The sequence below is a fragment of the Scyliorhinus canicula genome, chromosome 6, assembly GCF_902713615.1.
Source record: "Scyliorhinus canicula chromosome 6, sScyCan1.1, whole genome shotgun sequence".
Lineage (NCBI taxonomy): Eukaryota > Metazoa > Chordata > Chondrichthyes > Carcharhiniformes > Scyliorhinidae > Scyliorhinus > Scyliorhinus canicula.
Genome location: NC_052151.1, coordinates 132,184,852 through 132,210,783, shown reverse-complemented (window position 1 = coordinate 132,210,783; position 25,932 = coordinate 132,184,852). Strand labels below are relative to the sequence as shown.

The following is a 25,932-nucleotide window of genomic DNA, read 5'->3' as shown; positions in this document are numbered from 1 at the left end:
TTTGATGAGCACTTAAAAGCATGAATTAATAAATTGATAATCCATCACAAGTCTTTTAAACCAAGACTTTTTCCCAAGCCAAAGATGTGCAGGTTCGGAGGATTGGCCATGCTAAATTTTCCCTTAATGTTCAAAAGATGTGTTGGATAGGTGGGGTTACGGGGATAGGGCAGGTGGAGTGCGCTTAGGGAGGGTGCTCTTTCAGCGGGTTGGTACAGACCCAATGGGCTGAATGGCCCTTCCTGCCCTGTAGAAATAGTATGATTCTATAAATGTACTAACATAGGATCTAGAAGACAAGGTATATTAAACAAAGAACAAAGCAAAGTACAGCACAGGAACAGGCCCTTCGGCCCTCCAAGCCTGTGCCGACCATGCTGCCCGTCTAAACGAAAATGTTCTACACTTCCTGGGTCCGTATCCCTCTATTCCCATCCTACTCATGTATTTGTCAAGATGCCCATTATATGTCACTATCGTCCCTGCTTCCACCACCTCCTCTGGCAGCGAGTTCCAGGCACCCACTACCCTCTGTGTAGTAAAAAAAACTTGCCTCATATATCTCCTCTAAACCTTGCCCCTTGCACCTTAAACGTATGCCCCCTAGTAATTGACCCCTCTACCCTGGGAAAAAGCCTCTGACTATCCACTCTGTCTATGCCCCTCATAATTTTGTAGACCTCTATCAGGTCGCCCATCAACCTCCGTCGTCCCAGTGAGAACAAACCAAGTTTATTCAACCGCTCCTCATAGCTAATGCCCTCCATACCAGGCAACATCCTGGTAAATCTCTTCTGCACCCTCTCTAAAGCCTCCACATCCTTCTGGTACTGTGGCGGCCAGAATTGAACACTATACTCCAAGTGTGGCCTAACTAAGGTTCTATAGAGCTGCAACATGACTTGCCAATTCTTGTACTCAACGGCCAATGAAGGCAAGCATGCTGTATGCCTTCTTGACTACCTTCTCCACCTGTGTTGTCCCTTTCAGTGACCTGTGGACCTGTACGCCTAGATCTCTTTGACTGTCAATACTCTTGAGGGTTCTACCATTTACTGTATATTCCCTCCCTGCATTAGACCTTCCAAAATGCATTACCTCACATTTGTCCGGATTAAACTCCATCTGCCATCTCTCCGCCCAAGTCTCCAAAAGATCTAAATCCTGCGTATCCTCTGACAGTCCTCATCGCTATACGCAATTCCACCAACCTTTGTGTCGTCTGCAAACTAATCAGACCAGTTTAATTTTCCTCCGAATCATTTATATATACTACGAATAGCAAAGGTCCCAGCACTGATCTCTGAGGAACACCACTAGTCACAGCCCTCCAATCAGAAAAGCACCCTTCCATTGCTACTCTCTGCCTTCTGTGACCTAGCTAGTTCTGTATCCACCTTGCCAGCTCACTGCTGATCCGTGAGACTTCACCTTTTGTACCAGTCTGAATTTGCTAATTAACTGCTTAGGCTCCGCAGAAATCAGGATTTCTTCCACCATGGAAATAGAAGAGTTAAGATGCAGGGTTATCTTATTCGGGATAAAGTCTCTGAGTTACAAATGCTTAATAAAGGAGTGCTTCGGGATGTTGAATTGTTGGAATAGCTGCTCACAGGAAAACAAAGCAAGTTTATTCAACCGCTCCTCATAGCTAATGCCCTCCATACCAGGCAACATCCTGGTAAATCTCTTCTGCACCCTCTCTAAAGCCTCCACATCCTTCTGGTACTGTGGCGGCCAGAATTGAACACTATACTCACGGTATAGGGCCTCACGGTAGCATGGTGGTTAGCATCAATGCTTCACAGCTCCAGGGTCCCAGGTTCGATTCCCGGCTGGGTCACTGCCTGTGTGGAGTCTGCACGTCCTCCCCGTGTGTGCGTGGGTTTCCTCCGGGTGCTCCGGTTTCCTCCCACAGTCCAAAGATGTGCGGGTTAGGTGGATTGGCCATGCTAAATTGCCCGTAGTGTAAGGTTAATGGGGGGATTGTTGGGTATACGGGTTAAAGTAGGGTGATCATTGCTCGGCACAACATCGAGGGCCGAAGGGCCTGTTCTGTGCTGTACTGTTCTATGTTCTATGTTCTATCACTGAACATATCTCCCAGCCTATAAATGCGTGTATCTCTCTAAGCATCAACTCTGTGGTCTATAAGACAAGGTAGGAAGTCCAGGCTGCCCTGGATGGCAAAAAATAGCGGAAGTCAGTTTAGATCTCCCTTCTAGTTGACAGACCATCCTGCATGCTCTAATTAGAGTATTTAATAGTAATAGGCTTCTGACTTCGTAAAATTAATCCTATAACCAGAGTAGGCGCTAAATCCATCCACCATGTCATTAAGAGTGGGGACTGAAACATCCGGCCTCAATACAAACAGCAGCACATCGTCAGCAAAAAGTGTCATCTTATGCTGGTTCTCCCCACAGCTCAGCTCCGATATCAGAGTGTCCGGTCTAATAGTCTCTGTCAGTGGCTCTAAGGCCAATGCAAACAACAAGGGGAACAGGGGACAGCTCTGCCTCGTCCCGGTGTGAAGACCAAAGTTCTCAGATCTAAAGCCATTCATGAGCACTGCCGCTAATGGCCTATGGTACCGCATCTGAATCCATTTAACATATTCCTTGCCCATTCCAAATCTCTGCAGTGTGTAAATTAGATAATGCTACTCTAGCTGGTCAAAGGCTTTCTCTGCGTCCGAGGAGATCACAACCCATCCAACGTCCATTTCTGAAAAGTTTGGATCACATTCAGCAAACTTCTGACATTGCTGGAAAACCAACCCTTTATGAATCCAATATGATCCTCCCGAATGATCATCGGAAGAATTCCCTCTAACTGTTACCGTAAGACAGCAATTTCAAATCAAAAGTGAGATTGGTCTAGAGGCACATTCTTCCAGGTCCTTGCCTACCTTCAAAATCAGCAAGAGATTTGCCTCCCAAAGCATCAGTGGTAACAGACTTGCTTCAAAGGAATGGCAGTACATACCAACCAATGGCTCTATTAACAGTTCCTTAAAAGTCCCTGTAAAACGCTCAACCAAAACCATCTTCACAGGGGCTTTACCCGGCTGAAGCTCCCTGATGGCCACAGCCACCTCGCTTCTAGAGATAGGAGCATTCAGAGAGCACAATGCTATCTGTGGAACACGATGACACCAAATGTAGGATAGTCCTAGGTACAAAAAATAGTAAATTCTAGTATGACATTGATGAGGGGCTGAGAAAAATATAAAATCTTTATCTCCAGGGTTTAACATCCTCCACACAACCCGGTAGCCCTCCTCCTCACATGCTGAAGCCAATGCCCTGGCTTGCAGGGTGAGGGGATTTGTAGTGACTGGGAGCTTGTCCATCAGGGGACCAGATGACAATTAAAGTCTCCCCCACAAAAGAATTGGCCAAGGTCAATTCCTCAGAGTCCAAAAAGACCTTTGTGACAAACTCCGGTGAGTAATTTAGCAAGCAATATACATTCAATATCGAGAGTTTCTCCATATACCATTCCCTTGATAATCACATATTTGCCCTCTTTATCCTTCCCGCACTGCTCCACCTTGAAGGGGACATTCTTGTTGACCAAGATTGCCACTCCCATGCTGCTCATTGGAAATGAGGCAAGAAAGATCAGCTTGAGAAAACGTGGCAGCCAGTCCTCAAAGAACTTACCAGGGGCTTTTCCCTCCATTCCTTATAGCAGACTGATGGCCCGGATATCCTTTCTCTGGCCTCGGTTCTCCTAATCTTCCAGGATTTCTGACATGCACCTAGCTGATTTTCCAAGGATTGACTATGAGCTTCAGTTGAGGAAGCAGCATTTTCTATGTTCAGGATTCTTTCCTCCGTTTTATCAAGCCGCTTAATAGTATTCTGCAGCTCTGCCTAATGAGCACTCAAAATCTGCATCAACAAGTTGAGTCTGTCATCTATTACTCAGATAATGATTGCAGTCATCATTTTCAGCGCCTCTGAGAGCACCAGGATGAGAGACCGCTCGAAGATCAAGTTGCCATGTTGAAAGGGCTCCACTCTTGTCGTGTTCGACTGCACCCTTTTATCACAGAATGTTTTCCATATATTACTAAGTATTAACTCTCGGATTAGGTGGGCCGCACGGTGGCGCAGTGATTAGCATTGCTGCCTCACGCTGCCGAGGACCCGGGTTCGATCCTGGCCCTGGGTCACTATCTGTGTGGAATTTGCACGTTCTCCCCGTGTATTCATGGGTCTCACCCCCATAACCCAAAGATGTGCAGGGTAGGTGGAATGGCCATCCTAAATTGCCCCTTAAAAAACTCTTGGATTCGGCAAGCTTGTGCTGTGCAAACGGGATAAAAGTGAATTATAAAATGATTGGCGCCAGAGCCTGCGGAAAAGCTACAATTTCCCACGTTACATGGTCCCCAACCATATCACTTTAATCTTTTATTGATTTGTAAGATATCACTTAATTTATCCTCCAATTTTGTAATCTATTTTTGTATGTGTGAATGTTGGACCAGATTAGCCATGATAAAAATCACCCTTTTTTCATTTTTAAAGAAACTCAAGGAACCCTGAATTGTTTTACAGTCACCACAAATAAACAGTTATCACTTACCAAGTTGGCAAGCATAGACTTTCATAAAACCTGCTAGTCAAATGAGGAGCGGGTAGAAGAGGGAAACCTTTCCACCTCTCCTCACCTGACTGTAACAGAAACATGGTTCGTTATTTATTTAATATAGGTCATTATATTTGTTAACGTTTTGTCAACTGCCTTTCTACTATCCATAAAACTTGTTGCTAACTGTCAATGTTGGCTTATTGATTTTTAACTTTTAAAAAATTATTATCTCATGTTTTCTGTGTTTTGTCAGGTAACCGTATTTGGGGCAAGGAACTGAAGGGCCTCCAACTGACTCAAGTTGCATGGTCGCCGGATAGCAAGATTCTTATATTTGGCATGGCTAATGGAGAAATACACATATATGACAGCCAAGGAAATTTTATTGTAGGCTTCTAGTTCTTTTTATGATTGTTTGTATTTTCTTGCCTCTTTTATAGAACATCTGGATCTACTTGCATATTCATTTAGAATGAATACAAGTGAATGCAATTTTTAACTAGTGGCAATAATTTGAGAGCATTCAAATTTGCCTCAGATTTGTAGGTTTGACATTGTATGTCAAACTAGTAGAGTTTTAAGTAGGGTTATCTACTTGTGTGTACATGGGGAAGGGTAAAACAAAAGAGCACACTTTTGAAAATGATCAATTATAAAAACCACTGAAGGAAGAATTAAAATTTTAAAATTAATTTATACTTCCGCAATTGAATATAGTTGGTGGCCCAAATCTTCTGGTCTTCGGATCGTTGGAGACTGGATGTGGGACCCAATATGCAAATCAGGAACCTGCAGAAATCCTGATACGTTGACCTCCTTGGGAATTGCCTGAGAAGTTTGAACTTTCGAGTTGCAATTCCCCGGCTGCCTGGGGCCCTCCTCTTACTGTAAGTTAGACTCTGAGAATTCAGACAGCTGTACAGGGCTTACTTGAATAGTCAGCCAGGAAATATTAAACAGAGAAATCCTAGCCTAATACATATCCTCCTTGGCAGACTTGACTATACCTGATTACTCATCCATCCTACGCACCTATTCTGCCTACTCCCTCACCCACCTGCCACCTCATCCACCCTACCCACTTGCCTCATGCATCACCATATCATTCTTTCACCCATTTATTGACATTCATACTGGGCTCTTAATCTTACCGTTTGGCATAAAAGGGGACATGTCCTGTTTCAGCTGTGATGGAGCTCTTGGAAGGACACCATGCTTCACATTTCTAGTTAAGTTGGGCATGGAAGACCTGGCAAGAAATGCAGAGCAGCATTGAGATGGGGAAAAGTTTGAGCGAGTGGCAATCCAATGCTGATTGCTGCTTCTCAGAAGGTCCGGGCCATTATCTAACCAGACTTCGTCGATTGCGAGCAACATAGAAAAAACAGAATTGTATACAAGTGCATATAATGGTAAAATATATTTCATTTTAATTTTCAGAACTTTGATATTGTGATTAAAACCTTTCCATATGCTTATCTGTAATCTAATTTTGTATGTATTCTGTATATCTTTGTGATTTTTAGGTGAAACTGGTGCTGCAGTGTCTTGCTAATGTAACTGGTGCAGTCAGCATCGTTGGCATCCATTGGTATTCTGGAACTGAAGGCTATGTTGAACCAGACTGCCCCTGCTTAGCTATCTGCTTAGACAATGGTCGATGTCAAATAATGCGTCACGAGCATGACGAGAGTAAGTATTGGCATTGTATAAATTTAGGACAGATTCAGGAATATTAATCTTGTTTAATTTATTCATCATTACATACCCATATCTGAAACTAGTGCAGTCTGTTACAAACCACTTACGAATATTGCTAATATTGTCAGCTGTGGCTCAGTTGGCAGCACTCCCAAATCCACTCCAGGTCTTGAACATAGAAAGCAAAATCTAACACTTTCAATCCAGTACTGTCAGAATGATGAACTGTTGGTGATGTTATATTTTGAGGAGGCCTTAAACTGAGGCCCAGTCTTCCCTCGCAGGTGAATATAAAAGCTCCCATGGCACTATTTCAGATAAATCATAGAATTTACAGTGCAGAAGGAGGCCATTTGTCCCATCGAGTTTGCATCGGCTCTTAGTAGAGCACCCTACTTAAGTCCACTCCTCCACCCTATCCCCGTAACCCAGTAACCCCTCCCAACCTTTTTTTGGACACTAAGAGAAATTTATCATGGCCAATCCACCTAACCTGCACATCTTTGGACCGTGGGAGGAAACCGGAGCACCTGGAGGAAACCCACGCACACACTGGGAGAACGTGCAGACTCTGCACAGACAGTGACCCAAGCCGGGAATCGAACCTGGGACCCTGGAGCTGTGAAGCAACTGTGCTAACCACTATGCTACCGTGCTATCCTAAAAAAGAGGAGAGTTATACCCAGTGTCATGAGCAATATTTAGCCCACAATCAACAACACAAAAACAGATTATCTGGTCATTTTTACATTGCTGTTTGCGGGAGCTGCTGGCTATTATTTTCATTATTACAGTAGTAACTATACTTCAAAAGCCGTGAAGTGTTTGTCTTGCCTGATCAGATGGCACAAGTATTCGCTTTGGTTCTTGTAACTCTCCACAATTGACCAACGGGAGGTAAGCTTTAAATTGGATTGAATATTCAGGGATTAAATTAGATGACTGAAACTAGGTGTGAGCATCGCTGTATAAAATAACTCAATCGTTCATTGTGATGCAGGCAGTACATTAAATATTTTCTGCTTTAACTAATTTCTGTATGCAGCAAACACCATTTGCATTATTCATTGGCTGTATGCATCAGCGTGGGGCCTTATAGCTATAGGAATGGCATTTACCTGATCGACAATGTGGAAAATTGCCCAGGTGTGCCCTATCTGTAAAAAGCAGGACAAATCTGATCCTGCCAATTACTGCCCCCCTCGGTCTACTTTCAATCTCAGCAAAGTGAAAGAAGGTATTGTAAACAGTGCAACAATACGGTATGTACACAGCAATAATGTGCTCACTTTGAGTTGAACTCGAGGTAAGCTGGGAGTGACTGCCTTTGATATCAAGGCAGCAATTGACTGTAGTGTCAGGGAGCCATGGTAAAATTGTAGTCCAAGCAATTCAGGGGAAATTCTCCACTGGTTAGATCAAACCTAGCCCAAAGAAAGATGGTTGTGGTTGTTGGAGGCCAATTATTTCAGGCCCTGGACATTGCTTTAAGAGTTCTTGAGGGAGTGTCCTAGGTCTTAAATTGTTTCATCAGTGACCATGGTGATCATAAGGTCAAAAGTAGACTTGCTTGCTGATGATTGCAGTGTCCAGTCCCATTTACCACTTTTCAAGTTATTGAAGCAGTCCTGTGTCCATCTGCAGCAAGACCTGAAAAAAACAGAGGCTTGGGCTGTCTTTGTTACACTATGAATTTAACATGTAGAAAACTGCCTTGTTTTCTCTGACCTGTTATGAGGCTTTACAAGCCTGAGGATCTGTTCCAGAACAGTTGAATGAACATAAATGCTTGTGAATTGTGGTGATATTTCTGTATACAGTTGTCTATCAATGTATATATGCGACCTCCAACCAGCTGGTAGCGATAGAAATCTACCATGTGACTTGAGATATCGGGCACTTGGTGATAAGTCGTATAAGAGGGTAGTCGTACTAGAAGTAGCTCCAGGAGAATTCACTGAACTCATTGATTTCATTGCCATTTGTTTTGTAGTTTGTTAGTTATCTTTCCACGTGTTGATCTTGTTAATAAAATGATTTTACTCGTCAAAGAACTAGATGTTCTGTGTGCATCTGTACTATGGGCACAACACAGAACATAATAAATGGAATAAGAAAATTTGAAATAAATAGAACACTGCTCTAATGACTTTTCTCAGATACAGTATAGATGGGTTTTTATGACAATCGACAATGGTTTTGTGGTCATCATTAGACTTTTAATTCCAGTATTTTATTTAATTCACATTTCACCATCTGCCAGTCCCCAGAGCATTGCCCTGAATCTCTGGATTAATAGTCCACTGATGAAACTACTATGCCATCGCCTCAACTGAAGGACAAGGCTAAAGCATTTGCAGCAATCTTCAGTCAGGAGTGCTGCATTGATGATCTATCCACTTAAGAGATAATGGTTAGATTCGCTCTTGTTGGAGATGGTCATTGCCTGGCACTTGTGTGGCATGAATGTTACTAGCCACTCATTAAGCCTGGATATTGTTGAGGTCTTGCTGCATTTGGACATGTGACCCTGGTGAAACCCAAACTGAGGGTCAGTGAGTAGGTTATTGTGAAGCAAGTGCCAGGATAGCACTGATGATCTCTTCCATTACTTTTCTGATGATCAAAGAATAAAGGACAAAGAAAATTACAGCACAGGAACAGGCCTTACAATCCTCCAAGACTGTGCCGACCATGCTGCCATCTCACCTAAAGCCTTCTACACTTCCGGGGTCCCTATCCCTCTATTCCAACCATATTCATGTATTGATCAAGACACCCCTTAAATGTCACTATCGCACCTACTGCCACCACCTCCACGGCAGCGAGTTCCAGGCACCCACTACCCTCTGTGTAAAAAAAAAAAAAAAAAACTTCCCTCACACATCTCTAAACTTTGCCCCTTGTACCTTAAATCTATTTCCCCTAGTAATTGACTCTTCCACTCTGGGGGGGAAAAAAGCTTCTGACTATCCACTCTGTCCATGCCCCTCATAATTTTGTAGATGTCTATCAGGTTGCCCCATAACCTCCGTCGTTCTAGTGAGAACAAGCTGAATTTATCCAACTCGCCTCACAGCTAATGCCCTCCATATCAGGAACATCCTGGTAAACATTGTCTGTACCCTCTCCAAAGCCTCAACATCCTTCTGATAGTGTGGCGACCAGAATTCCAAGTGTGGCCTCACTAAGGTTCTATACAGCTGCCACATGACTTGCCAATTTTTATACTCCATGCCCCAGCTGATGAAGGCAAGTATACCGTATGCCTTCTTGACCTATGTTGCCACTTTCAGTGATCTGTGGACCTGTATACCCAGGTTCCTCTGCCTGTAACTATTCTTAAGGGTTCTACCATTTACTGTATATTTCCCACCTGTATTAGACCTTCCAAAATGCATTATCTCATATTTGTCCGGATGAAACTCCATCTGCCATCTCTCCTTCCAAGTCTCCAACCGATCTATATCCTGCTGTATCCTTTGACAGTCCTTATCACTATCTGCAATTTTGGATTAAGAACAAATTTATAGGGGTGGTAATTGGCTGTGTTGGATTTAACCTGTGTTTTGTGGACAAGATATACCTGGGCAATTTTCCAGGTAATAATAATCTTCATTATTGTCACAAGTAGGCTTACATTAACACTGCAATGAAGTTACTGTGAAAATCCCCTAGTCGCCACACTTCAGCGCCTGTTCGGGTCACAGAGGGAGAATTCAGAATGTCCAATTCACCTAACAAGTAGATGCCAGTGCTGTACCTGTACTGGAACAGTTTGACTCTGGGTGCAGGAAATTCTGGAGCACAAAAAGAACAATTGCCGGAATATTGGTAGGGCCCATAGCCTTTTCAGTATCCAATGCCTTCAGCAATTTCTTGATAACACGTGGAATGAACCAAATTGGCTGGAGACTGGAATTTGTGATGCTGGGAACCTTTGGAGGAGACCAAGGATCATCTAGTCAACACTTGGCTGAAGATTGCTGCAACTGTCTTGGGCAGGATTCTGCTGTAATCGGTGGGGCGGGCAACTCCGGCGGGAAGGAGTGGCGTGAACCACTCGGGCGTCGGGCCGCCCCAAAGGTGCGGAGGATTCCAACCGGTACCGAAGGGCCTCCGTCGGCCGGTGTGAGTTGTCGCATGCGCGGGAGGGTTCGTCTCCGCACCGGTCATGGCGGAGGACCACAGCAGCCGATACGGAGGAATAGAGTGCCCCCACGGCACAGGCCTGCCCACGGATCAGTGGGCCCCGATCGTGGGCCAAGCCACCGTGGGGGCAGTACCGGGGCCAGATTCCCCCCCCCCCCCCCGAGAAACCCAGAGGCCGCCCGCGCCACCAGGTCCCGCCGGTAAGGACCTACTCGAATTTACGCCGGCAGAACCGGTAAAAAACGGGCGGCCACTTGGCCCATTGCGGGCTGGAGAATCGCCAGGGGGGCCGCTGCTAGCGGCTGCCGACTGGCGCGCTGCGAATCCCGCCCTCGCCAAATCCCCGGCGCCGGAGAATTCGGCAGCCGGCAGGGGCGGGATTCAGGCCGACCCCTGGCGATTCTCCGACCCGGCGCGGGTCCGGGGGGGGGGGGGGGGGGGGGGGGGGGGGGGGGGGGGCTGTGTGCCGGAGGATGGGGATCTTTGGTGATCTTCCTCTTCCAGTGAGTTGATTAATTATAGGGGTGGAAATGCAGCCACCGTGGGATTTTACGCCTTCAAACCCAATGGAGGAGGAGTGTGAAATCTAGCTAATTTTTGTGATAAATTGATTTTCAAGCTATCTTAATAAAAGTTCTAATTCTTAAACACATGACTGAATGTTTTTCTGTACAAAGGAAATATATGTTGAATTACACTGCCTGATTGGACTGCGTTGTGGACAATTTTAAGTTTGTGATAATGCTAATGTACCTCAGTAGAAAGTTGAAATGTAAATTAACCAGTATGAGAGTTCACGTTGTGTGCAATTTTCTGATTGCCGTTAGTGGAAACTCCACCCACATCTGGAGTGAATACTGTAATGCAATCTTCTCATATTTGTCATGATAGATCCTGTCCTGATTGATACTGGCATAAACGTGGTTGGCATTCAGTGGAACTACTGTGGGAGTGTATTGGCTGTTGCTGGTTCCCAAGTGTCAGCTGGCCAAGACAAGCAGATCAACGTTGTGCAATTCTACACTCCTTTTGGTGAGGTGAGAGCTTTGGGGCTTTTTAACATTCTTTTGGGTTGGTGGGAATTTCTTTTAAAAAAAAAAAAAAGGTTTTTATTGAGATTTGTGCGGTTTTTACAGAGTTTACAGAAATTGATCATCACATAGGAATAAACCCCTTCTCCTCCCCCCTCCCACTCCTCCTCCCGTCGGATGGCCCCGTCCTTCCTCTCCTCCCCCTCCACAGGTGATCCCCTGGCATCTTGGTTTGTTTTGCATTTTTACAGGGTTTGGCTGTCCTGGGACCGTTTGTCCCTGCCACAGGGCCCTATCCTTGTGGTCTTGTTCTTGACTCTCCGTTGTCTATCCTGGTTGTTTCCGCTCCCCCCTCTCCCTACCCTTCCTGCCCCCACCCCTCTTTTCCTCCTTCCTATTCTTTAATGCCTTAGTGGCCGCTATACGTCCCACCCTCTTCCCCTTAGCCTATTGGCTGTTGGCTTCAAACAGGTCTTGGAAAAAGTTGGTGAATGGCTTCTATGTCTTGTGGAAGCCCTCTTCGGATGGTGAATTTGATTTTCTGCAGGTGGAGAAATTCTGCCAGGTCGGCCAGCCAGTCTGCACCTTTGCCAGCCGAGCAGGATTCTTCGGCAGGCGATTTAGGTGACAAGGCATCAGCCCCCTTCCCCATAAAGAGTTCTGACTGATCTAATACCCCAAAGACTGCCACTTTCGGGCTTGGCTCCACCCTCACCCCTACAACCTTGACATTGCTTCACAGAAGGTTGTCCAGTATCCTAAAGTGGTATTGCTCTTCTCTCCGATAGGATTTCCAGTTCGCTCCAGCTTTGACAAAGAGTCATCACGACACTCAAAACGTTAGCTCCCTTTTCGCTCCACAGATGCTGTCAGACCTGCTGAGATTGTCCAGTTTTGTTTTTGTTTCAGTACCCGACCAGTCTGGAGCATGCCCAGAACATGTGGGTGTTGTTGCAAGGGCCTCCCTGGCACCGAACACATTTGTCCCCCACCTCCGATAAGAACCTGCTCATTTGGGTTCTGGTCAGGTGTGCTCTGTGCACCACTTTCAGTTGCATGAGGCTTCACCTTGCGAAAGTGGAGGTGGAGTTGGCCTGTTCAATGCTTCACTCCAGAGTCCCCACCCTATTTCAATCCCGAGTTCTTCCTCCCATTTTTCCCATGTCTCGTCCAGCGAGGACCATGTCCCATCCAGCAGTCGTGCGTACAGGTTCCTGAAGTACCCCCCACCCAGATTGAGGAACCTGGGCAGCACGTTTATCTTGATCGTCTGCACCCTCCCCACTAGGGAGATCAAGAATGTATCCCATCTCTGCAGGTCCTATTTTTCCTTTCCCCGCCAGACTGGTCAGGTTCCATTCGTGGATCCATGTCCAGTCATGGGCAATTTGGATCCCCAAATAGCGAAATTTGCATTAGGCTTGATTGAATGGCAGTCCCTCTAACTCTGCCCCTCCCTTTTCGGGTTCACCGAGAAGACTTCACTCTTGCTCAGGTTGAGCTTGTAGCCCAAGAAGACTCCAAACTCCCAGGAGCTTCATGATCCGATCCCTTCCATGCTGCTATGCAGGTCCAAGTTGCAGAGGAGCAGATCGACCGCATAGAGCGGGATTCTGTGCTCTCTGTCTCCTCTTTGGATTCCCTTCCAGTTTTCCGCTGCTCTGAGGGGGATCGGCAATGGTTCAATTGCCACGGCGAATAGGAGCAGGGACAGGGGGCATTCCTGCCTTGTGTCTCTGTACAGCTGGAAGTATTCAGAGATTGTGGTATTGGTCCGTATGCTAGCCATGGGGGCATTGTACAGGAGTTTCACTCGAGGTGAACCCTGGCCAGGATTCTCCCCTACCCGGCGGGGCGGAGGTCCTGGCGTGCTGGAGTGGCGTGAACCACTCCGGCGTCAGGCCATCCCAAAGGACGTCTCCGCACCTTTAGGGGCCAAGCCCTCACCTTGAGGGGCTAGACCCGCGCCGGAGTTGTTGGCGCTCCACCGGCTGGCGTGAACGGCCTTTGGCGCCATGCCAGTCAGGGCCGAAGGGACTTCGCCGGTCGGCGGAAGTCCGCGCATGCGCCGGAGCGCCAGCGGCTGCTGACGTCATTCCCGCCCATGCGCAGGGGAGGGGGTCACTTCCGCCTCCGCCATGGTGAAGACCATGGCGAAGGCGGAAGGAAAAGAGTTCCCCCACGGCACAGGCCCGCCCGCCAATCGGTGGGCCCTGATCGCGGGCCAGGGCACCGTGGGGGCACCCCCTGGGGCCAGATCGCCCCGCGCCCCCCCCCCCCCCCCCCCCCCCCCAGGACCCCGGAGCCCGCCTGCTCCCGCCGGTAAGGTAGGTGGTTTGATCCACGCCGGCGGGAGAGGGTTGACAGCGGCGGGACTTCGGCCCATCGCGGGCCGGAAAAACGCCGGGGGGGGCCGCGCTGACTGGCGCGGCGCGATTCCCGCCCCCGCCAAATCTCTGTTGGCGGAGAATTCTGGACACGGCGGGGGTGGGATTGACGCCGGCCTCCGGCGATTCTCCAACCCGGTGGGGGGTCGGAGAATCCCGCCACCCGTCCCCAGCCCAAACCGCTTTAGTACCTCATTGAGATACTTCCACTCGACTCTGTCAAAGGTTTTTTCTGCATCCAGGGAGATGATCACCTCTGGTGTTCTCTCCCCCGGATGGGGTAATTATTACGTTGAGCAGGCACCTGATGTTCGCTGTTAGCTTTCTACCCTTGACTAATCCCGACTGGTCTTCTGCAACAAGCTCTGGTCCATAGTTCTCCAATCATATGGCCAGGATTTTTGCGAGTATTTACGCATCCACATTGAGGAGCAAAATCGGCCTATAGGATCCAGATTCGGTGTGGACTTTTCCTTTCTTGCATAGTGACAAAGTGGCTTATGCTAGTGTTGGAGACAATGTGCCTCTTGCTAGTGAGTCTGCAAACATCTCCCGCAGTTGCGGGGCCAGTGCTGCCACAAGCCTTTTGTAGAAGTCTGCCGCGAACCTATCTGATCCCGGCGTCTTCCCCACCTGCATGTAGCTGATGCTCTCCATGACTTCTCCCAGTTCTTTTTTTTTACCAAACATTTTATTAAGGTATTTATGATTTTATAACAACAAAAGATACAAATACAAATGTAAACATAATTCAGTGAGTAACACCCCCTCCATCTCTTCTCACTGTTCCTGCCTAAATTGAACTAAACTAACCTAACTCCCCCTGCCCCCTTAATCCCTAACCCCCCCCATCCTTATTGAATCTGCTAACAGTTTAGTTTTCCCCAAAGAAGTTGATAAACGGCTGCCACCTCCGACCGAACCCTAACAGTGATCCTATCAGGGCAAACTTAATTTTTTCAAGCCTGAGAAAACCAGCCATGTCGATAACCCATACCTGATTTTGGGGACTCGGAGTCCCTCCACGCTAATAAGTTCCGTCTCCGGGCTACCAAGGAGGCAAAGGCCAAAACGTCAGCCCCTCTCGCTCCTGCGTCTTCCGACACTCCAAAAGTCGCCACCTCTGGACTCGGTGCCACCCTCGTTTTTAGCACTGTGGACATGACATCTACAAATCCCTGCCAGAATCCCTTAAGCTTCGGACATGCCCAAAACATATGGACATGATTTGCGGGTCCTCCTGCACCCCTCGCACACCTGTCCTTCACCCTAAAAAACCTGCTCATCTGGGCCACCGTCATGTGTGACCGGTGAACCACGTTGAATTGTATTAGGCTGAGCCTGGCACATGATGAGGATGCGTTGACTCTGCTCAGAGCATCCTCACACAGACCCGCTTCTAACACCTTTCCCAACATATCTTCCCATTTATGTATTATCTCACCTATCTGGGTTTCCTCCTACTCCATAAGTTCTTTATAGATTTCTGATACCTTCTGCTCCCCCACTCCCGTTCTAGAGACTATCTTGTCCTGTATCCCCTGTGGCGGTAGAAGCGGAAATCCACTCCCTCCCGGCAATTCGAACTCCTCTTCCAGATCCTCCAAACAGGGAAAGCTCCATCAATAAACAGATCTCCCAGCCTCTCAAACCGCGCTCTCTGCCACCTCTGAAAACCCCATCCACTCTCTCTGGGACAAATCGGTGATTACCGCAAATTGGAGCCCACACCAATGCTCCCTCCACTCCCATATGCCTTCACCACTGCCCCCAAATTCTCAGAGCCGCAACTATCACTGGACTTGTGGAGTACCGGGCCGGCGAGAAGAGAACGGAAAAGGAGCTGTTACCAATGCCCCCAGACTTGTGCCCTTACATGAGGCCGCCTCTACCCACTCCCACACCGACCCCTCTCCCATTACCCACTTCCTGATCATGACTATATTTGCCGCCCAGTAATAGTTTTGGCAGTGCCGAACCCCCCCCCCCCCCCCCCCCCCCCCAGCTCTGCTCCAGCAGCACTTTCCTTACTCACGGGGCTTTACACGCCATACAAACCCCACGATCGCCACATTCTCCCGCTTAAAAAAGGCCTTTGGTATTAACATAGGGAGGCACTGGAAAATAAACAAAAATCTCGGGAGTACCGCCATCTTTACGGTCTGTACCCTCCCCTCCAGTGACAACGGGAGATATGTCCCACCTCCGAAAGTCCTCCTTCATTTGCTCAACCAACCGTGCCATAACTGCTCCCATCCCCATGCCACCTGAATACCCAAGTAACAAAAACTCCCTTCCACCACTTTATTTAAAAAAAAAAATAATTTTTATTCAAAATTTTCATAAAATATCAACAACAAAAAGTAACAATTTTTTTTTACAAAGAACAAAGAAAAAACACAGTTTACCCCCCCCCCCCCCCGCGCTTGCACAAAGGAAGAGGTAAATGAACACCCGCCATTCGCACAAAACACGCACCCGCCCCTTCGACAACCACCCCCCCCCCCACCCCGGGATGCTGCTGCTACTGGCCTTTTCCTATCGTTCTGCCAGGAAATCCAGAAATGGCTGCCACCTCCTGAAAAAAAAACCCCTGCACTGATCCCCTTAGGGCAAATTTCACTTTCTCTAATTTAAGAAACCCTGCCATATCGTTGACCCAGGCCTCCACGCTTGGGGGCCTCGCATCCTTCCACTGAAGGCTACTAGGGACGCAAGGCCAGAACACCGGCCTCTTTCGCCTCCTGCACTCCCGGCTCCACTGCAACCCCAAAAATTGAGCGCCCCCAGCCTGGATTGACCCTGGATCCTACCACCCTCGACACCGTCCTTACTACGCCCTTCCAAAATTTCCCCAGCGCTGGGCATGCCCAGAACATATGGACATGATTTGCTGGGCTCCCTGAGCACCTGATACACCTGTCCTCACTCCCGAAGAACCGACTCATCCTTGTCCCAGTCATGTGAGCACTATGCAGCACCTTAAACTGTATGAGGCCAAGCCTCTCACAAGAAGAGGAGGAGTTCACCCTCCCCAGGGCATCCGCCCACGTCCCCCCCTCTATCTCCTCACACAGCTCCTCCTCCCATTTACCCTTCAGCTCCTCGACCTCATCCATCTCCTGCATCACCTGGTACCCTGCCGAGATCCTCCCCTCACCAACCCACACCCCCGAGAGCACCCTGTCCTGGATCCCACGCGGCGGCAGCAGAGGAAACCACCACCTGCCGCCTGACAAACGCCCTTGCCTGCATGTGCCTGAAGGCGCTCCCCGGGAGAGCCCAAACTTCCCCTCCAGCGCACCCAGGCTCGCAAACTTCCCGTCTACAAACAGGTCCCTCAACCTCCTGATACCTGCCCTGTGCCAACTCAGGAACCCGCCATCAATTCTCCCCAGGACAAACCGGTGATTGCCCCATATCGGGGCCCCCATTGAGGCCCCCACCTCCCCCCTGTGCCGTCTCCATTGCCCCCAAATTCTGAGGGTAGCCGCCACCACTGGGCTCGTGGTATACCTCGTTGGAGGGAGCGGTGGCGGCGCTGTTACCAGCGCCTCTAGGCTCGTGCCCACACAAGGCGCCATCTCCATCCTCTTCCATGCTGCCCCCTCCCCCTCCATCACCCATTTACGCACCATCGCTGCATTGGCAGCCCAATAGTACCCACAGAAGTTGGGCAGCGCCAGCCCCCCCTATCCCTGCCCTGTTCCAAGAACACCCTTCTCACCCTCGGGGTCCCGTGTGCCCACAAAAACCCCGTAATGCTCTTGTTACACCGCCTGAAAAAGATGAGGATGGGGAGGCACTGGAAGAGGAACAGAAACCTCGGGAGCACCGTCATTTTGACTGACTGTACCCTACCCGCCAGAGACAGCGGCAACATGTCCCACCTCTTAAACTCCTCCTCCATTTGCTCCACCAACCTTGAGGTTAAGCTTATGCAAGGCCCCCCAACTCCTGGCCACCTGAACACCCAAGTACCTGAAGCTCCTCTCCGCCCTTTTCAGTGGGAGCCTGCCAATCCCCCCCTCCTGATCCCCTGGGTGTACCACAAACAGCTCGCTCTTCCCCAGGTTGAGCTTGTATCCTGAGAAATCCCCAAATTCCCGGAGAATCCCCATCACCGCCGGCATTCCCCCCACCGGGTCCGCCACATACAACAATAGGTCATCCGCATAGAGCGACACTCGGTGCTCCTCCCCACCCCGGACCAGCCCCCTCCAATTCCCCGACTCCCTCAGCGCCATAGCCAGGGGTTCAATTGCCAGCGCAAAGAGCAGGGGTGACAAGGGACACCCCTGCCTCTTCCCTCGGAATAGCCGAAAATACTCCGACTTCCTCCTATTCGTGGCCATACCCGCCATCGGGGCCTCATATAACAGCCTCACCCAACTAACAAACCCCTCCCCAAACCGAACCTTTCCAACACCTCTCACAAGTACCCCCACTCAACCCTATCAAAGGCTTTCGCCGCCTCCAGAGCCACCACAATCTCCGCCTCCCCTTCTACCGCCGGCATCATTATAACGTTCAAGAGCCTCCTTATGTTGGTGTTCAGCTGCCTCCCCTTCACAAATCCCGTTTGATCCTCGTGGATAACCTGCGGCACACAGTCCTCTATCCTCACGGCTAAGATCTTTGCCAACAGCTTGGCGTCCACATTCAAAAGTGAGATCGGCTTGCATGATCCACACTTCAGGGGATCCTTGTCCCGCTTAAGAATCAAGGAGGTCAGCGCCCGAGACATCGTCGGGGGCAAAGCCCCCCCTTCCCTTGCCTCGTTAAAGGTCCTAACCAACAGGGGACCCAACAGGTCTGCATACTTCTTGTAAAATTCAACCGGGAACCCATCTGGCCTCGGCGCCTTCCCCGACTGCATGCTCCCTTTCCCTTTGACCAGCTCCTCCAGCTCAACCGGTGCCCCCAGTCCCTCCACCTGTCCCTCCTCCACTCTCGGGAATCTCAGCCTGTCCAAAAAGCGCCCCATCCCCCCCTCCTCCTCTGGCGGTTCGGACCGATACAGTTTCTCATAAAAGTCCCTGAAGACCCCATTAATATCTACCCCTCTTCGCACCACACTTCCTCCCCGATCCTTAACTCCACCGATCTCCCTAGCCGCATCCCGCTTACGGAGCTGGTGTGCCAGCATCCTGCTCGCCTTCTCCCCATATTCATACACCGCACCCTGTGCCTTCCTCCACTGAGCTTTCACTTTTCTGGTGGTCAGCAAGTTGAACTCAGCCTGGAGGCTGCGCCGCTCCCTCAGCAATCCCTCCTCCGGGGCCTCTGCGTATCTCCTGTCCACCCTCACCATCTCCCCTACCAATCTCCCCCTCTCTCTCCTCTCCCTTCTCTCCCTGTGGGCTCGAATGGAGATCAACTCCCCCCTAACCACAGCCTTCAGTGCCTCCCAGACCGTCCCCACTCGGACCTCCCCATTGTCATTGACCTCCAGGTACCTCTCGATACATCCTCGAACCCGTCCCCCCACCTCCTCGTCCGCCAGCAGCCCCACCTCCAAGCGCCAAAGCGGTCGCTGGTCTCTCCTCCCCCAGCTCGAGGTCCACCCAGTGCGGGGCATAGTCGGAAATGGCTATCGCCGAATACTCAGCATCCTCCACCCTCGCAATCAGCGCCCTACTCGTAACAAAGAAGTCGATCCGGGAATAGGCCTTGTGCACATGGGAGAAGTATGAAAATTCCCTGGCCCTCGGCCTCGCAAACCTCCATGGATCCACCCCTCCCATCTGGTCCATAAACCCCCTCAACACCTTAGCCGCCGCAGGCCTCCTATCCGTCCTGGAACTGGATTGATCCAGTGGTGGATCCAGCACCGTGTTGAAATCCCCCCCCATTATCAGACCCCCCACCTCAAAATCTGGAATCCGGCCCAACATGCGACGCATGAAACCTGCATCGTCCCAATTTGGGGCGTATACATTAACCAGCACCACCCGCTCCCCTTGCAGCTTGCCACTCACCATCACATACCGCCCGCCACTGTCTGCCACCACATTCGACGCCTCAAACGACACCCTCTTCCCCACCAGGATCGCCATCCCCGATTTTTTGCATCCAGCCCCGAATGAAAGACCTGGCCTACCCATCCCTTCCTGAATCTAACCTGATCCGCCACCTTCAGGTGCGTCTCCTGAAGCATGGCCACATCCGCCTTCAGCCCCTTCAGGTGCGCAAACACTCGGGCCCGTTTGACCGGCCCATTCAGTCCCCTCACATTCCAGGTGATCAGCCGGATCAGGGGACCGCCTCCCCCCCTCCCCCGTCGACTAGCCATCACCCTTCCGCAATCCGCCACGTGCCCGCGCCCCCAGCTCAGCCCGTTCCCCACACTGACAGACCCCCATCCCGACCTCCTCTACATGCTCCAGCTCTGTCTTGGCCATTCCAGCAGCAACCCGTTACATCCCCCCCCCCCCCCCCCCCCCCCCAAGCTAGGGCCCCCCCTAGCTGCGTAACCCCTTCCATTGCACTTCCGTAAGTCAGCCGACTCATGCTGACCCCGGCTGCTCCCGCCACCCCAATGACCCCCCCCCCAGTGCAAAACAACCACCTCCCCAGTGCCGGCCCCGCCCACCGCTCCTCTAGCGCGGGAGAGAAGCCCGCGCTTCCATCCCAAGCCCCGCCCTCCCGACCCAAAACATGGGAAAAGACGGGCATATGACCCAATAGGACCGCAAATCCCACCCAAACTCTCAACCAGTGAACAAAATACAGACCCCAAACATGACAAAACACCCAAATAAACAGATAACAGTCCCAAACAAGCAAAAAAAAGGCAGAACAGCAAAAAAAAAAATCATCCAATAGAACCGATAAAGCGAAAGGATACCAAGGAGGACAAAGCCTCCGGGTTGTATACAACATTCCCCAGCCCTCAGTCCTCAGTTCAAGTCCAGCTTCTCTGCCTGAACAAAAGTCCAGGCCTCCACCAGGGAGTCAAAATATAGATGGCGATCTTTATACGTGACCCACAAGCGTGCCGGCTGTGACAAGCCAAACCTGACCCCCTTCTTGTGGAGCACTGCCTTCGCCCGGTTAAAGCCATCCCTTCTCTTCGCCACCTCCGCACTCCAGTCCTGGTATATCCTGACCTCCGCATTCTCCCACTTGCTACTCCTCTCCTTCTTCGCCCAACGCAGCACACACTCGCGGTCGACAAAGCGGTGAAAGCGGACCAGCACCGCCCGAGGCGGCTCGTTTGGCCTGGGTTTCCTCAGCAGCACCCGATGGGCACCCTCCAGCTCCAAAGACCCCTGGAACGACCTCGCACCCATTAGCGTGTTCAGCATCATGGCCAAATAGGCCCCCAAATCCGAACCTTTCAGCCCCTCTGGGAGGCCCAGCATCCGCAGGTTCTTCCAACGGGCCCAGTTCTCCATCTCCTCCATCCTCGCTGACCACTTCTTATGGAGCGCCTCGTGCGACTCCACCTTCACTGCCAGGCCCAGGAGTTCGTCTTCGCCCTCCGAGGCCTTTTGCCGAAGCTCTCGGATCTCCGCACCCTGAGCCATCTGGGTCGCCATGACCTTGTCCACGGAGGCCTTAAACGGCTCCAGAATCTCTGCCTTCAGCTCCTTAAAGGAGCGCTGAAGCAGCTCCTGCTGCTCTCGCGCCCACTGCTGCCACGCTGCTGCTGCTTCCCCGTCCGCCGCCATCTTGCTTCTTCTGCCTCGCACCTTTCTCTGCTCCAAAGCCGATTTTCTGACCGCTCCAGTCCTAGTCCAGGCCATCCACCGGCGGAGAATCTTAGAGAGAGTGTTCACACACGGGGAAAAGTCCAACCAGCACCGCTACGGGCCCTTAAAAGAGCCCAAAAGACCAAAAAAAGCGGGAGCTACCGAACGTGCGGCTTAGCTCGGCATCACCGCAACCGGAAGTCCTCTTCCACCACTTTAAATGGCAACTCCCGCAGTCTCCTCTCCTGCCCCCTTGCCTGGATCACAAAAACCTCGCTCTTACCCAAGTTCATTTTGTATCTTGAGATCTGGCCAAATTCCCCTAAGATCCACATAATCTCTCCCATCCCTCTAACAGGTCAAAAATATACAAGAGTAGGTGGCCGCATACAACAAGACCCTGTGTTCCACCACCCCCGGACTAGCCCCTTCCAGTCCTTTGATGCTCTCAGCGCCATCGCCAATGGCACTATGGCCAATGCAAACAACATTGGGGGGAGGGGGCATCACTGCCTTGTCCTCCAGTGCAGTTTAAAGTAGTCCGTGTTCACCTCGTTTGTCCGCACCGGTGTCTGGTACAGCAACCGAACCCAGTCAACAAAGCCCTGCCCAAACCCAAATTGTCCCAGGACCTCTCACCCGGTCATAGGCCTATCTACACCTCCCTCCCCTTGGAGGGCATCATGATTATATTCAAGAGCCTTCTAACGTTGGCTGTTAACTGCTTGTGTTAGACAAACCCTGTCTGGTCTTCCCCTATCACCCTCGGAACACAGTCCTCTATCCTCGAGGCCAGTATTCTGGCCAGCAATTTGGCGTCTACATTTAGGGAGATTGGTCTGTATGACCCGCATTGTTCTGGGTCCTTCTCCTGATTCAGGATCAATGAGATTGAGGCCTGTGACGTTGTTGGGGGAAAAACACCCTGCTACCGTGCCTCATTAAATGCCCTCACCAGCAGTGGGCCCAGCATCCCTGAGAACGTCTCAGAAAATTCCACTGGGTAGCCATCCGGTCCCGGGCCTTACCCGACTGCATGGCCTCCAATCCCTCTACTACTTCTACACTCCCGATTCGGGCTCCCAACCCTTCCTCCACCTTCGGAAACTCCAACCCCTCCAAAAACTGCCTCATCCCCTCCACCCCAGCTGGGGGCTCTGACTCATACAACCGACTATAAAACCCCTTGAACACCCCGTTCATCCCTGCTGGCTCCAAGACCATGTTCCCCCCCTCTGTCCTTCGCTCGTCCCATCTCCCTGCCTGCCTCCCTTTTCCTGAGCTGGTGTGCTAGCATCCTACTGGCCTTCTCACCATACTCATATTTTGCCCTCTTGCCTTCCTCAAGTGCCCCACCGCCTTCCCTGTAGATATCAAACCAAACTCCATTTGCAGCTTCTGCCGCTCCTTCAACAGCCTCGCCTCTGGAGCTTCAGAGTACCTTCTGTCCACCTGGAGTATCTCCCCAACCAGCCTGTCCATATCCACTCGCTCCACCTTCTCCCTATGAACCCGTATCAAAATCAGCTCCCCCCTGACTACTACCTCCAGAGCCTCTCGCACCATTGCTGCCGAAACTTCCCCCCTGTCATTTATCTCAAAATAATTCTGGATGGCCTCCATCACTCGCTCGCACACCTCCTCATCCGGTAACAGTCCTATATCCAATCTCCATTGTGGGCGCTGATGCCCCTCCTTGCTCACCCGTAAATCCACCCAGTGTGGGGCATAGTCCGACACAACAATCGCCGAATACTCGGCATCTACCACCCCCGCCAGTAAAGCCAGTTCAAAATGAAAAAATCAATCTGGGAGTACACTTTGTGTACAAGGGAGAAAAAAAGAAACTCCTTCGCGATTGGCTGTCCAAATCCCAACTGATCTACCCCATCCACCTGCTCCATAAGCCCTTTTCGTACCTTCATCGTTGCTGGAACCCTCCCTGTCCTTGAACTAGACCGATCCAACTTAGGATCAATGACAATATTAATGTCCCTCCCCATGATCAACCTATGCGAGTCCAGGTCCGGAATCTTCCCTAACACCCGCCTTATAAACGCCACGTTGTCCCAGTTTGGTGCATAGATATTCATTATTACCACTGGCATCCCCTCTAACTTCCTGCTCACAATAACATACCTCCCCCCCCCCCGCCCCATGTCCGCCACTATACTCCCTACATCAAATGACACCCACTTATTGATCAAGCTAGCAACCCCCTAGTTTTAGAGTCCAGCCCCGAATGAAACATCTGCTAAACCCACCCCTTCCTCAGCCTAGTCAGATCCACTACCTTCAGTGTGTCTCCTGTAGCATTGCCGCGTCCGCCTTCAAACTCTTCAAGTGCGCGAACACGCATGCTCTTTTTACCGACCCACTCAGCCCTCTCACACTCCATGTGGTCAGCTTGGTCGGGGGGGGCCACCCCGCCTCCAACAACTGCCAGTCAGCCATCACCCTCCTTAGGCCACCCTCCAGCCCGCATCCTGCGCCTCCACAGGCCCGCCCTCGGGTGTCCACTGTCATCGACCTCCAATTTGTCTCCAAACGCCTGTCCCTCCCCTGTCAGTACAATACTCCCCCCCCCCCCCCCCCCCATAACAAAATAGCAAATCCCCCCACAACAAACTTATCGCCCCCCCACTGCGCTTCTGTGAGCTAGCCCACCCAGCTAGCCTGGTAGCCCCCACCCATGGCACCAAGCAACCTACCCCCACTGATTCCCCTCCCCCGCTTGAACATACATTTCCCAACAAACACAAAGAAGAAAATTCCACCCACCATCCCCCATTAAGAACAAAGTTAACCCGCATACAGAATGGAGCAACGGCCCAAAAATTGCTACAAAGGCAGTAAATACAGAACCCAAAGAGAAAAGAAATTTAGCAGCATAGGTACAGAATTACTCGCCCCCATGTTCAATGTCCTCCATCATCTGCCAGTCCCCTGTCCTTAACAAAGCTCATCGCATCCTACGGCGATCCAAAATAAAGTTCTTGGCCCTCGTAAGTGACCCACAAACGAGCTGGATACAGCATACCAAACTTCATCCCCTTTTTTTTTAAAATAATTTTTATTGGAATTTTTTACAGAAAATATAAAAATATAACAACAAGTATAGCAACAAGCAGTAATATGCAACTAACAGCCCCATAACACCCACAATTCCCCCATACCGTAACATCACATGTATCACACTCCCCCCCACCCCCCCCCCCCAACAAGAGAACTTAACCATAAATTAAAATTAAATAAATCAAATTTAAATAAAATAAGCAAACATAATCAACGTCCCCCCCCCCCCCCCCCGGGTTGCTGCTGCTGCTGTCCCAGTACCCTATCGTTGAGCCAGAAAGTCGAGGAAAGGTTGCCACCGTTTAAAGAACCCTTGCACCGATCCTCTCGGGCGAATTTAACCTTCTCAAGCTTAATGAAGCCCGCCATGTCATTGATCCAGGTCTCCACGCTTGGGGGCCTCGCGTCCTTCCACTGTAGCAAAATCCTTCGCCGGGCTACTAGGACGCAAAGGCCAGCACACCGGCCTCTTTCGCCTCCTGCACTCCCGATCTACCCCAACCCCAAAGATCGCGAGTCCCCAACCTGGATTGACCCTGGATCCCACCACCCTTGACACCGTCCTTGCCAACCCCCTTCCAGAACTCCTCCAATGCCGGGCATGCCAGAACAGATGGGCATGGTTCGCTGGACTCCCCGAGCACCTGACACACCTATCTTCACCCCCAAAGAACCTACTCATCCTCGTCCCAGTCATGTGGGCCCTATGCAGCACCTTGAATTGGATGAGGCTAAGCCGCGCACACGAGGAGGAAGAATTTACCCTCTCCAGGGCATCAGCCCATGTCCCGTCTTCGATCTGTTCCCCCAGTTCCCCCTCCCACTTTGTTTTCAGCTCCTCTATTGACGCCTCTTCCACCTCCTGATTAAGCTTGTAGATATCGGATATCTTCCCCTCCCCGACCCAGACCCCCGAGAGCACCCTGTCACTCACCCCCCTCGCGGGGAGCGTAGGGAATCCCTCCACCTGCCATCTAGCAAATGCCTTTACCTGCAGATATCTAAACATGTTTCCCGGCGGGAGCCCAAATTTCTCCTCCAACTCCCCCAGGCTCGCAAACCTTCCGTCGATAAACAGGTCCCTCAGCTGTCTAATGCCCGCTCTATACCATCCCCGAAATCCCCCATCCATGTTCCCCGGGACGAACCTATGGTTCCCCCTTAACGGAGCCTCCATCGAGCCCCCCACTTCTCCCCTATGTCGCCTCCACTGCCCCAAATCTTGAGGGTAGGCCGCCACCACCGGACTCGTGTATACCTCGTGGGAGGGAGCGGCCACGGTGC

The 25,932-nt window shown here is 50.6% G+C and overlaps 1 protein-coding gene across 1 annotated transcript in view; it reads left to right on the top strand.

The window, feature by feature from the left end:
- wdr35 (WD repeat domain 35) overlaps positions 1-25,932 on the top strand; it is a 163,207-nt gene that overhangs the window by 17,125 nt on the left and 120,150 nt on the right. The window contains 3 exon segments of the mRNA XM_038800146.1: positions 4,859-4,992; positions 6,132-6,297; positions 11,350-11,495. Coding sequence (XP_038656074.1) covers positions 4,859-4,992; positions 6,132-6,297; positions 11,350-11,495 — 446 coding nt within the window.